Source organism: Protopterus annectens, chromosome 12.part0 (genome assembly GCF_019279795.1).
Source record: "Protopterus annectens isolate FY-2018-M chromosome 12.part0, PAN1.0, whole genome shotgun sequence".
Taxonomy (NCBI): domain Eukaryota; kingdom Metazoa; phylum Chordata; order Ceratodontiformes; family Protopteridae; genus Protopterus; species Protopterus annectens.
This window is the reverse complement of record NC_056746.1, coordinates 370,756,542-370,770,798: the sequence shown is the minus strand read 5'-3', so window position 1 is coordinate 370,770,798 and position 14,257 is coordinate 370,756,542. Positions and strand designations below refer to the sequence as shown.

At 42.5% G+C, this 14,257-nt stretch overlaps 1 protein-coding gene across 1 annotated transcript in view; it reads left to right on the top strand.

Annotated features, from left to right (window-relative positions):
- The window catches only part of GTF3C1 (general transcription factor IIIC subunit 1), a gene marked incomplete in the record, with an annotated part of 1,808,906 nt that overhangs the window by 626,760 nt on the left and 1,167,889 nt on the right, over positions 1–14,257 (top strand). The window contains 1 exon segment of the mRNA XM_044089472.1: positions 8,451–8,548. Within this exon segment, the coding sequence (XP_043945407.1) occupies positions 8,451–8,548 (98 nt within the window).

Sequence of the window (14,257 nt, the reverse complement as noted above, 5' to 3'; positions counted from 1 at the left end):
GTGGCCTCTCCAGCTGCTGCAAGTGTCGGGTCAGATACATTCCGAATGGGGCATTGTACTCCATCATTGGTCTGATGAGTGATGAGTATAGGGAGACTATGACCTCCCTTGATCTAGATGAGAATCCCTTCATGATAAAGTGGGCAATGTAGAAGGTCTTCCTAACTACTTTAGCTACATGGGTGTCGAATGACAGACTACTATCCACCTGGGTCCCCAGGTCCCTGATAACTTCTTCTGTGCTCAGTGGATTGCCACCTATTTGGTAGCTAGGGGTAACCTTGTTTTTCCCGAAGGGTATGACTATGCATTTTTTGGCATTTAACTTTAGGCCATGGCTCTGGCACCAGTTATCCATTTCTGTGAGACCCTTCTGAAGGATATCTGTGTCAGACGTGTTTTCTACTATGGCGCCCAGTTTGCAGTCATCTGCAAACTTTGTCAGCCATAACCCTCCTGTGTTTGCTTGTACTTTGGAAAAGTAGATGCCAAACAAGAGTGGGCCCAGGACTGAGCCCTGTGGTACACCACTTGTGACAGGCTTTGAGTCTGACATGGCGCCAGCAACTCTGACCCTGTGGGTTCTGTCACTCAGCCAGTTTGCAACCCATCTTGTGATGTATGGGTTAACATTTAAGCTGATGAGTTTTTCAATGATACCCGAGTGGGGTATTGTATCGAAGGCCTTTGCCAGATCGAGGTAGGCTGTATGGACTGCCTTTCCCTCATCAATGGCTTTGGTGACTGTTTCGAAAAAGTCAACCAAGTTTAGAAGGCATGATCTGCCTTTGACAAAGCCAAACTGGGATGGATCCAAAGTCTGCAAATTCCTTATGTCTTTATTTATGAGGTCCATTATGATCCTCTCCATGGCTTTGCAGATAAGGCTTGTCAAGCTAATGGGCGGTAATTTCCAGGGTCGGTGGAGGCACCGCCTTTGTGAAGTGGGACCACAGTTGCAGTGCGCCACTCCTGGAGTGCGTTATCCAGAGGTAAGACTATGATTAAACAGCTGTTCTAGCTGTGGGTTTAATTCCTCGTTGAGTTAAGTGGAGCACACAGCCGGGGACACCATCAGGTCCCATGGATGCTGTGTTTTTTGCTTTGGAGAGAGCAGTTCTCACTTGGGCGTTGGAGATGTTTGGGGGGCTGCAATCGCTTGGTATAGATATCTCTCCTTTTGGGGGGGGAGAAGTTTGCACTGAACCTGTCAGCCAGTATGTTGGCAATGTCTGTAGGATCAGTAATCTTCACATGATTTTGAACTAGTTCTGAGCATATCTGGGAGTTTCCTCCCAGGTTTCTAACATAGCTAAAGAAGGCCTTATGATTGTCTTTTGAGTCTTTAGCTATTTTTCTCTCAAAATTTGCTTTGGATGATTTTATGAGAGCTCTTAGTTTTTTGCTTATAGTGATCAAGGGTGTCTTACCTTTTAAGGATTTTGCTCTATCTTGTAGTAGCTTCCTCCTTTTGTTGTAGAGTTTGTTTATGGCTGGGGTCCACCAGACTGGACGCTTGCCTTTGGTACAAAGAGTCTTTGTTTTGCTTGGGATTGCCTTATCCATGCAGTCCTGCAGGTGCTGGTAGAAGGCATTTGTAAGTGATTCAGCGGCTTGTGTACTGTTTTCCGCCAGCTCGGGGGCCTTAAAGGAGACCACACTAGTCTTTAGAAGTGTGAAGTCGGCTTTCGAGGTTCTTTACTGTGGTCTTTTTTATTTCAGGTGGGGGTGGGATGAGGACCTCCAGCAAGATTAGTTTGTGATCTGATCTCACCAGTGAGGGGTATACTTCCGGTGTTGAACATTGTGCTCCCATGTTCGTGATGATGAGATCAAGTATGTTTTCTCCTCTTGTGGGGATGGTGACTAGTTGTTCCATGGCATTTGAGTTTATGAATTCCAGGAACTTTTGGGCTAGGGTGTTTGGGCTTGAGTAGTGTTCCCAGTCTATATTAGGGTAATTGAAGTCACCTAGTATGATGGTGTTTGGTGATACATTTATCCCCTCTAGTGTTTTCAGGAAGGCCATGTGAGGTTCCTGAGTTTGTGAGGGTGGCCTGTAACATGCTACAATTTGCAGAGCAGTCTTGCCTATGGTTAATTGCACCTGGATGGTCTCCGATGCATCGTGCATTGCCACCAGTCTTGAGGTGTGGGTGTCCTTGATGAATATGGATACCCCCCCTCCTTTCTTGGTATTGTCCGGATTTTGGGGCCGGAACGCATGATATGAGGTAAAACCTGATAGTGCTGGGGTGCTCTCAGGAGCCTTGAACCAGGTTTCTGTCACAGCACAGACATCGATGTTCTCCATACTGAGAAGGGCCTCGAGTGCGTGCATTTTGAGATTTAGACTTCTGGCATTGAGCAGCATTACCCTTAGTTTTTTCCTTTTTGTGTTCTAGGGTGGTAGGTTTAGAATTTGAGCCTTGCCTAAAAAAGGCACTATGGGGGTGGCAAGAGCCTTTGCCAATATCCGGAATCCCAGGGGTGACAGGTGCAAGCCGTCCCTTGCGAAGCAGCGTGGCTTGTCCAGCATGTCATCCCAGGCAGACAGACATTGGATCCCCTTTGAATGACACCAGAGTTTAAGCCAATTGTTAAAGCTGATCATCTTATCTCTGTATTGTGGCATCATTCTTGGTGAAGGTAGGATACTGCTCAAGGTCAGGGTCATACCTGCCTGGGCTACATAATCAGAGAGCTCGTTGATGCTATAGTTGTGGTGGCAACCACTAAGAAGGAGCTAGCCAAGCAGAGCTCCTCTGTTCATCCTCCAAACAGAGAGTCCAGAGTGATGGATCGATTTGGAAAGCTCATCTGCTCCTCAGCCACCTTCACATTGAAGTCGTTAAGTTACCTGGCACCCAATTCATCAATGAGGCTGATCTCCCACATAGTGGAGGGTGCCTCACAAGCAGCTGGTTCAGGCATTGACTTTAGGAGACATGCCTGGATGAGGCTAGGCAATTTTGCAGAACCCTTCAAGGCATCTTTTGTTAATGCCCCCTTTGATGGCTCCTCCTTGTATGGGCCATCACTGAGGGATATGCTTACCACAGGAAGGAAAGACCCTGGCTGTCATTGAAATCAAGTTTTCAACCCCCTCAATGGTTCTTTTTTCTAGGAACCAGTGAGGTGGAAAAAATGTGGTTTCAGAAATCTCAGGAACCTTTTCAGGACTCGTGGGGACGCTTCCTCCAGAGGCAGAGGAGGAGATTTCAATGGCAGACGTCACCTCAGAGACAGAGGGGCGTCTGCAGAGCCAGGGCTTCAGAGACTCCTCCTCTCATAGGCCTGAAGCGCTGCCTGACTGTTCTTCTCTGGTGGCAGTCCAAGGGTCATGTTTCCCTGCACCTGGACTCCTGGACAAGCTTTACAAACAATGCATCAGTGCTAAGTATAATATCCAGAGGTTACTACATTCCGTTTTCTCTTCCACCTCCTATCATAAGGAGGAAACTCCCTGATGTTCCACCCAGCCAGAGAGAGTACGTAGCAAAAGAGATTCAGAATCTGCTGTTGTAAAAAGAGTCATCCAGGAGGTCCCACCCGAACAAATAGGATTCAGCACTTAATCATGCTTTTTAGTGACAAAGAAAACAAGGGACCTAAAACCAGTTCTGGATGTAAGCAATCTGAATCAGTATGTAAAGAAGTCAAAGTTTCAAATAGTTACGGTTTAGTCTGTCCTGTCTATTCTGCACCAGTATGATTGGATGTGCTCTGTAGATTTCCAGGATGTGTACTATCATATCAAAATAGACAGCTACTCCAGGAGACACCTACGCTTTCAGCTGAAAGTCAATCACTGTCAGTTCAAAGCCCTGCCTTTTGGGGGTCTATATTATAAAATCGAATAGGAAGAATGTTGATGCTCTAATGAGCAAAACTGCCAAAACTAGAAGTTCTTATTGTGGGAGGCTGTGCCCCCACATCCCCCGCTAAATATATATTCCAACTCTGAGAACTCACTACAGTGAGGAAAAGGGTAAATATTCCACTTTACTAAAACCTCAATAACGGATCCTCGAGTTTCGGCAGTTTCGCTCATTAGACCATTTAACATTCTTCCTATTCGATTTCATGATACAGAACCGCCTTTTGGACTCGCCACAGCCCCTGATGTTCACCAAATGCATGGCAGTCATGGCAGCTCACTTGAATCTCAAAGGATTCCAGATATTTCCCTGTCTTGATGATTGGCTCCTCACCTCCACTACTAGGCATCATTTTTTACAAGCCAAGGATTACTTGCTTCAGATCTCCACCTCACTAGGCATTATGATAAATCTTGCCAAATCAAAGCTGACTCCTGTGCAGACTAAAATTTATAGGAACTCAGCTGGATACTACATCTCAAGTGGTTCATTACTTCTTCATCGCATCGCATCTTTGTGAATTCAGGTTTGGGATTTACTGTCCTGTCCGTTCCCTCCAGCAAAACTAGTGTTGCAAGCTGTTGGCTCAGTGTCCGCTGCCATTATTTTAGTTCCTTTAGCAAGATGTTTCATGCAATTCCTCCAGTGGACTTTAGCGGTACACTGGTCTGTTCTTTACCAGACTGTCTGTGTTCCCATCAAACTCACTCCAGTTTGCAAACGTCATATTCGTTGGTGGATCAAATTCACTCCAATTTGCAAACATCATATTCACTGTTGGATCCAGTCGAACAACCTGTTTTTGGGTAGGCCATTCTTTTTTCCTCCCCCAGTAGCCACAGTGACCACGGACGCTTCCCAATGAGGGGGGCAGCACTTCAAGGGAAAAATGGTCCAAGGCACATGATCCTCCTCGGAGACCAAGTTGCATATCTGTGTCCTAGATGAGAGCAGTCCTAACGTTGCAAGTCTTTCAGAATGTTCTTCCCTTCGGTACTATTGCAGTACACACTCACACAACATGTCAGTAGTCTGGTACGTCAACAAACAAGGAGGAACCCGTTCCTACCTGTTGTGCAGGGAGGCCATGAGTGTCTGGGAATGAGCAATCTCTTCAGTCCACTTTCTAATTGCACAAATCGGGGAATACCACTGTAGTGGCAGACATATTCAGCAGGTCCATTCTGATTCCTCATGAGTGGTCCCACAATGAAACAGTAGCGAACATGATTTTCAGCTGTTGGGGGCCAGCTTTACTACAGCCTATTTACCTCTCCTGTCAACAAGTGTAGCAAGTACTTCACTCTGATCCCCCTCTGGGGGAGTCACCGAGGGATGCTCTGATTCACAATAGGCCCCGGGTCTACTCTATGCCTATCCCCTTCATCTGGTCTCACTTGAAATATCCTCCATAGTTAATGGAGCCCACTCAGGATCTCTTATGTCACCCATCAGAAACTCAATATCCCAATTTCCATGCCCTCAAGCTTGACTGCAAGGTTTCTTCACTTCCAGTGATAGTAAGACGGTCCAGGCTCACTTCCCTAGTTTGTGACATTATCTTGGCATCCCAGAAGGCCTCCATCAAGAAAGTCTACAGAAGCAAATGGAAAAGATTCTGTATGCGAGTTTCAAAAGAGAATATTGATCCTGTCTTAGCTCCTACTTTGGCCATCCTTCTTTTTTTCACTACACACTCCTCCTTGGGATCTTATGATGGTCCTCCAGGGGTGGACTCAGAAGCTCTTTGGAACTAGCAAACAAGTGCAATATAAAGTTTCTATCTTGGAAAACGGTCTTTTTGGTAGCTATCACTTCAGCCAATAGAATTTCTGAGCTCCAGGCCTTATCGGCTAGGCCTCCTCACTTTATTATTCATAATATAGGGTGTCTGTATAAATCAACCCTTCCTTTCTGCCTGAAGTGGCCATGGAGACTAATATTATTAATCGGGCCATACAATTGCCAGTTTTCTTTCCAAACTTTACTAATAAGTGCTAATACATGCTGCATCTTATTGCTGTTCATAACTATGTTTTTATCTTCACAGAAAAAACAGTAAATGAAGCCTGATCAGCTGTTTGTATCCTTTTCCCTTAACTGCTTAGGTCAAGCAGTTTCCAAAATTACTCTGGCTAAACAGATTACTGGAATTGCCTCATTCTTCTAGAGCTCATTCCACTAGATCTGTGACTAACTTCCTCTGCCTTCTCATCAAGAACCTCCATTGATGATATCTGTGTTGCAACCACTTAGTCAGAGACTCATGCCTTCATTACACATTACAAATTGGATACAGTCTCCAGAAGCAGAGCTTTCTTTGGTTCGACTGTGCTCCAGCATGTCCTTCCTTGAGGGCCTCCCACGAGTTACATAGCTGGGGACTCTGACCCATTCAAGAGGAAGAATGAAAAGGAGAACATCACATTTAGAAGTTATGTACTTACCATAATTTGGCATCTGTGCTGTCCATTTTCATTCTTCCTCACCTTCCCTCCCAGCCACACCCGGCCTTGAGACTCCTAGATGGATCTTTGGATCATAATGGGACATTTACATTCCAGGATTGAGCTTCAATCTTTTCTTGTGTCTGTCCCGTCTCTATAACACAGTGGGCAATAAGGCAGCAAACTTGATCTGAGGAGTTATGGGTAGAGAGTGGAGCTCGAGACTCAGATCATAAGTCTTGTAAATGTGGCTGAGTCAGATCCCAGGATCGGATCTGTAACACATTTGTGAGGAAGAGTGAAAATGAACAACACAGATGCCAAGTTGTGGTAAGTGCATATTAATCCTTGGGACTTCTTGCCATGCAGGAGCCTGTGACTGGCCTGATTTCCAGAATCTTATCATCATTCCAAGCCAGTGGACATTTTATGACCAACGTCCAGAAGCCAGGGTATAAGGAATACGTCTGTCGGCTCCATCTTCGGTTCTTTCTAGCTGTGCAGTCTGATGCGCTTCATGTGTGATTTATACACCTGCAGTCCATCGGTCAGCTTGTGTTTCCAGAGTTTCTCTGCTTCCAGACAAATAAGTACCCTGTTGGGGAAATTTCTTTTCAAGTTAATCCTCAGAAAAGTTAAAAATTGTTTGCCCTTTGGGAAGCAAATTCCACATAAAGATTTTCACTGATATGCTTGTTTTGTTTGGGGCCTCAGCAAAATGACTGTAGCTGCTCTGACTGTGCTAAATTCCATGCAAAGACCCTTAACTGTAGGTCCAAAGTACTCACTGCACATAGGGAATCCTCTTTGTCAGCTTCTTTGGTAACTTTGCATGTTCCATTATGCTCTGATGATTGCTGGTGTGATCCCAAAAGAAAGCAAAAAGAAAAAAAAAAAAACCAGGGATGTGGAGTCCACAGAAATAAATGATTGCATCTACCTCTAAGTCATCTCAGGACCTTTAGTGAGATGCCTTTGCAGCCATCAGGACTGGCAGCTTCTAGGCCAAAACCTTCTGGAACAGCACTTTGGGAGACCACTACAAGTCCTGGCCTTCACACGACTACCACCTCTGCTGACATATCTTTTATTTTGAAGTCCTAATTCATGTCTTTTCTACTAAGGATCATGATGATAAATTTACTGATAGAGGTAAGGTCATTGCTGTTGTACAAGACGTGCATTTTTGCAAAAGGTCTTTGAGAACTTGTGCAACATTTACTGAAGTAATTACTTTAACCAGTTTGCAGTCATTAGCATATTATCTTTAACTCATTTTCTACTTTTACATCTGGCAAGCATAATCCATAACGAAAAGTGGCCACAGTACTGAGCCCAATGGGACACCACTGGCAACCTCCATTGGGGTAGCTAGATAACTTTCTGTGCCATATCTCTTATGTCCTATTGCTTACCAACTGTTTTATGCATTAAGATTAATTGTAGAGTGAAATTGAATGCTTTTAATTTTAATTTTAATTTTTCCTTTGTGGAATAGTCACAGAAGCTTAAATTGGCATGTTATTCATTTATGTATTTACTTATTTACACTTTGTTGACTGGGTTAGTCCCTCTAAGCCAATGGCATCTTTTCAGGGGAGACCCAGCATAGTGTTCATACTGACTAGGGGGAGTTTAGAAAGGGCACCAGAGAACTTCCCTTAATTCTTTTGATTAGTGCCGTGGGATCTTTTACATCTACTTGAGCTAGCACCAAATTGAGCAGATTAGGCTTCAGTTTAACATCTCATCTTAAGGATGATCTGATGAGATGTGTACAGGATCACTTTTCTGTTTGTCTGTGTTTTGCCCATTATTATTTCACTCTCCCTGTCTAATAGCCCTTTCCTTATCCTTGATAATGGTTTAAATTCCAGAGTTAGTTAAGTTGGTGGGTAATGGTTGTCTGTCTGTGAGTTTCTATCCCATGCTTTTAAGTTCATTACTACATCTAACAGTAAAAGATTCAGCATATGCTAGGCACTGTTTATAAGAGATTTAATATACCTGCAGTGTTGTGCAGAAGTTCTGGCACTGTAGATGGCATGTATTTGACATAAGGAACTCCGAATTACGCAGGTATATGGAGGAAAATGCCTGAACCTTTCCTCTTTCTTTGCAGGTTGACTGCCTTGATGAATTTTTAACTGATCCCCTGAAGAAACATACTCTGATAAGGTACTTGCCTACACCAATGCGACAGCAGCTCCTTTATAAAAGGTAAGACTTTAGTGATAGGGCTGTTGACCATAGCATTCACCCTAGGTTTATGCAGCATTTCTTACTGCTGAAGAATTTACTGGTTTGAAAAATAATTTATTGACATGTATTATTCGTGGATGTGTCTATCCTGTAGCTATTTTTTATGCAGCTAAACAGAAGGTCAAAATTATTGCCCACTTGCATTTTACTAGGTCTTTGTTGTTGTTTGCTTTTTTTTTGTAAGATCATTTGAATATTATTAACTAAGTTGCAACTAAAGACACTCCCCGTAATGGCTAAAATGTTGACTTCAAAAGTTGTTTTTAGTTTAAGGAAATTATGATGGTATAAAGTTAGGGCCATTCCATGCCCTTTCAGTGCCGTCTTTTAATAAGCAAGAATCTGAAATCTCTAAATGCAAATGTTTAAGGCACACTGTGGACGAATAATAACCAAACAAGCCAAGCAAATGGAAGTAATTTAGGATATTGGAATACATTATCAATCTAAGCAGACAAAGAAATAACTATTGTAGACTAGGTAGTTACGGAAGAGTCCTTAACTACATAGTTTAAAATTGGCGAGACTTGATGTCACTTGAAAGTGCTACATAGTTCAGTCCTTGGGACTTACTAAAATAGGTATATGTTTCATTACACAGACAAAGTTGCTAATCTATTTTAAAGGTAATGAGTCTTCTTCTTACATCAGTTAAGTAGGTGTCGATAGGCAAATTAAAATTTGCATGCTTGCACAATTAGTATGCTTTAAGAGGTTAATCAAATTACATTAGTAATCATAGAACAGTTAGGGATTTGGATGTAGTATATAGTATGCAACAGCAAAAGACAGTGTTGTAAATGAGCACAAAGTCTTTGGGTGACGGCATACTTCTATTTCTTTAAAATGTGCTTGTACTGTGCCTCTTCCACCACTTTTTTTGTCTTTTTCCTTTGTAGATACAATGGCCTTATTTTTCTTATTCCTTAAAAAATTATGCAGTAGGCCTGAATACTGCATTCATGAGTTATTCCCATTGTTTTTTTACCCTCCCCATCTCTTTACACATTTTTGACTTCTCTACACATTTCTCATAATCAACACCCCTAAAGTTGTGCACCATCTTTGTTTGTGTTCTTACCCTTCCTGTAACTCTATGCAGCACAGTATTAAGTTCACTTCTGACAGATGGAGCCTTCACCTTAACCTCTGTGACCTCTCCCACCATGGTTAAGACCAGACCCAGAATTTTTTTTTTTTCTGGTACAGTTCTGCAACAGTTGTCTGTTGTCAGTCTGCTCCTGGCAGGTTCTTCCCTATGGCCAGTACCATGAGCAGCAGAGCAAGAGGACTATGTAATATGGCTGCCCAACAAAGATGGATGAGCAAAAAAACCCACACTATTATGAATCCTTCTGCACTGAGACAGCTCTTTGTAACTTCGTAGTCATTTTCATGGTTCACTAGGATCCTTCCCACTCTGTGTTATCACTGACCTGTTAGTTTTATCTTCTGTGATTTGTCTTCATTCTGCCATGTTTATCTGATAAGGCTACCTACCCCATGAAGGTTGTTTGTCAGCTGTACTGCCTCCATTTACTTTCACTGTATTTTAGCACTTTTTTCTCCATTTAATTGCTTTATATTGCATCCTCTGAACTTGCCTTACAAAATTGTTGACTAATTATCAGCTTATAAAATGAACTGCAATAAATTAAAATAAAAACATATAAAATACCGCTAGGCAGCCAAATGTCGTCATCTTTCTGGGATTTCAAGGGCTGACAATCTACCACCTGAACATATCCTGCTCACTGCTGCTTGCCATTCAAGGTTTCTTAGCAAGTCAGCAAGAGTCTCCTTTAAAGTGAAGTCCCACTGCTGTCTAGAATAAGTAATGTCATTAATATCTTGAAAGGAGGAGATGTGGTCCTTCTGTTAATAGGCATAACACAAACTGAGTACAGAATACTTAGTGTAGTTCTCATTTACAGCTGACACCCAACACAGTTTCACTACAGGAAATGTTCCTAGCACGTGAACACTGTCATTTAGCTAATCGGTTTGCTTGTTTGTTTATTTTTCCTTCTTAGTACATAGCTGGACAGGACTAATAGGTTCATAGCTGTGTACTAGGCTAACAGCCACTAGGGACTTTTTAAACCTAGTCGTGTATCTCAAACCTCTGACAAGTTCTGGTACCTTTGATAAGCGTGCACATGGGCTTGCGAGATGAAACATTTACAAGAAGGGGCATGAGAGAAGAATCTTTTACAGGCTGACCGTGTCCATTAGAGACATAGGTGCCAAACAAGGGATGAATTTCCTGCTCTCCTCCCAATTTTCCAAGTTACACTGGAATTGAGTTAGGGAAGAATTCTGCTTCTCATGGATGGGGAGCCCCTTCCAGATAAGGGATAGTTTCTGGGATACATACTAGTCTCTCCAGAAGGCCCTGTTTATATCACAGGCAAGGTTTAAGTCTTTAGAATGAGTAATTCTGGTGCTGTTTGTTTTGTGGATATGCAGGAGGTCTGTCAGGGTGGGGTCTGACAATGCCTTATATGCCAGGCAAAGATCTCCGCTCAGCAGCCTGTAGGAGACTGAATACAGGGATAGGGCTTTGAGGTGGTCTGCATAGGACATTTATTTACACCCTGTGTTCTTTGAGTGAGGAACCTCTTCGAACATTCCAGTTGTTGGATGTGCCTAGTTAGGTACATACCACTAAACTGGTCATGACTGAAAACTAATGCAGTTTTCAATCATGATCTACTTAAAGTAAATTAGAATATACATAACTGTGTAATAATGTTGGAGAAAAGATAAGAGGTTACAGTTCACATTTGCTGTGTCTATCAGGCATTCAGGATATGCATTGTAAGAATGTAAAAGAAGGATAATATAACAGTGACCAAATAATCCCCCAAAGAAGAGCTCAAATGCATTTCTGTCTCTTGAGAAACTAACCAAGGAAGGAAATGGTGCTTATATTATTATTATCTTCAGTTTGGAGTGCATTAGTGTGGTGCATCACTTTCCATTTATTGGTCAATGACATTTCACATTATGAATCATGGTTTGCACTTTAAATGGAGGCATTTTACATTCCCTTATGCAGGAACAAACTCCCAAAAGAATCCACTGTTTGATCGCAATCACAGAATCTATTGTTAAGAAGCTAGCATCTCATAATGAGGTGCTAGTTGCTTAGCAATATCTTCTACAACAGTGTGCAGAATGTTTTCTTCACAATTAAATAAATTAGCATTTTGATGAACTGCAGCCACAACCTTTGCTGATGTGTGCATGGCCACACAACGTACATGCATGGGAGTGTCTCTGGGGTGTGTGCAGATTAGAACTATTACCCACGAGTATTCTCCTTTTCATTCTACTATCCTCCTTTGGCCTTTGTTCCATTTTCTTATCCTCTTACCCTCTGTATGTTTGAAGTCTGATGCAGTGTTTCATTACACCCCTCCTTTACCTTTGCCATTAGGGTGTTTGACCTAAATTCTGACACTGTTTGTCACTTGGATTCTTTCAGTATGTTGTTCCTTCTCCTCTGTGACTTCAGATTTGATGTTATCCTTTATGTAGAGTGTTTTTCTGCTTCATCCTCCCTTCTCTGTCTTTCTTGAACAGCCTGCACTGAGGCATTCCATATTCAGTTCTTAACTGGCCCTTGTGCATGTAATGTCAGTGATGTCCACTATCATCTAGTTTGTCACTGCATACAGCTTCCTCATCTTGCAACATAGACTCGTGCATTACATAGTAATGCATCCTGTTTTTTTTCACTTTAGTATTTTTTCATTCTTTACCTGTCGCTTGTCTAGTCAGGATAAAACAGATGAACAGTTGTGGGTTCAGTTCAGGTAACGTTGTTATATACAAACACATCAGGATTAGGGCTTAGTAACTCAAACTTAAATAAACTTCTAAACAAACTCATAACTGTACTCATACATGTTAACACTGTGGCTGTTCTCTCAAAATGGTACTGCTGCCTGCACATGCTCACTACTTGTATGCATGTGCCTACACTTGGAAATGCTTCTTAAAGATACAACACATGCTCTGCTGTACATTACCTTTCTGAATTATCGGCATACATCTACCTCACCCCTTCTGCATCTTTATGCCCCTCTCCCATTCTTAGTCTGAAGTTACAGTTATTGAGATGTGTTTTTCAAGCCCAGTTCTAAGCATTGCTGACCTTTCTGGCCTGAGATGGAGTCTGTCCCGGCTATAAGACTTTCTCATCCTGTAGTCAGTGTCCCAAGCCCTTTCCCGGTGGCCACGGTGGCATCTGGTCATTCTACTCCTTTAAGCTTTTCCTTCCTTAGTATGTTTGGATAGAGCACAGGCAGCACATCTGATAGTACTACCTTCAACCCCCTCTCCTAGTATGCCTCTGTCACCTTTCTGACCTTGTTTGCTGTTGTCTTGGCTGTCATGTCTGATAGGTCACCAGTACATATGTCACAGCATGTGTCAGCTACTGCCTTTGCCATATGTTTGAGGCCCAAGACCAACTTTAGTGTAATCTGGTCTCTCCTGTCTCACTCGCCAAGAGTGATGATCAGTAATTGTAGTGACAGTCACCAGTGCTGTCTTGGACCCACTGTTCCCTGCACTGGCTATGGCCTCCTTCACTTCCAGGTGCATTTCCTATCTGCAAACTTTTCCTTGTTAAACAGTGGTTCAACATAAAGTTAACTTGGCTTTGATGCTGGAAGATCAGAAGACTTGGTGGACTATGTATCCACTTCCTAATACTGACACTGCAGTGAGGGTGTGGGTTCTGAACTCCTGAGGTGCCATCCTTTGAATGAGACTTTAAATGAAGGGCCTAGGTTAATGGTATTTCAGGTGGATTTTACAGGTCCTGTAGCATTTAACAAAAAAAAAGTTGTCATTTTTTAAACTTATTTCTTACAAATAAATTAATCTTTACATTATTTACGTATTTTACTATAGACAAATAGATATCTTTGCATTATTTACATAACTGTCAGAAAACATCTGCGTAGCATGGGTATAAAAAGTGTACACACCCCTGTTAAAATGCCAGGATGTTCTTCGTGTTTCACTGTTACAGTCATTACATTTGGGTAATCTGCCTGCAGGTTGCCCTCAGTCAGCCTGATTAACAAAGTCTTGGGTCCTGCATCAGTTGCAGTCCCTTCTTCCATGACGTCAGGTCGTCAGGGGTATAAAACATGCAGCTGACGCCATTACATCAGTCTTTCTTGCCATGTGGTGCCCGAAGCAGAAGCAGTTCGCAAGTGCCGGTCGGCCGACTCCTGAAATTTTTGTTTTTGAGTTTTAGAACCGAAGTCTTCAACTAAAAGCTAAGTACCCTGTTGGGGAAACTTTTTCTTGCTCCTTTCTGACGTCAGTAAAAGTTAATAATTGCATTACTTGTGGAAAGCAAATACCTCATAAAGATTTTCATTCGTACTATATTCCTTGCCTAGGCCCTGACCACGATGTACCTTGCTGTCGGTTTTGTGTGTTATTTAGTCAGCGCACTACCCATCATCGTTATATTTTTGCCTCTAAATATTTCAGTTCTCGGTTTAATTATCCGGAAATGTCGTCGGTTAGCCATCCGACTACCGGCATTCCGAAAAAACGCAAAGATAAAGATAGAGACAGGCCGCCGAGGTCCAAAACTGCTAACAAAGCATCTCCTAAGCCAGTCAACAGTTTGCCGGT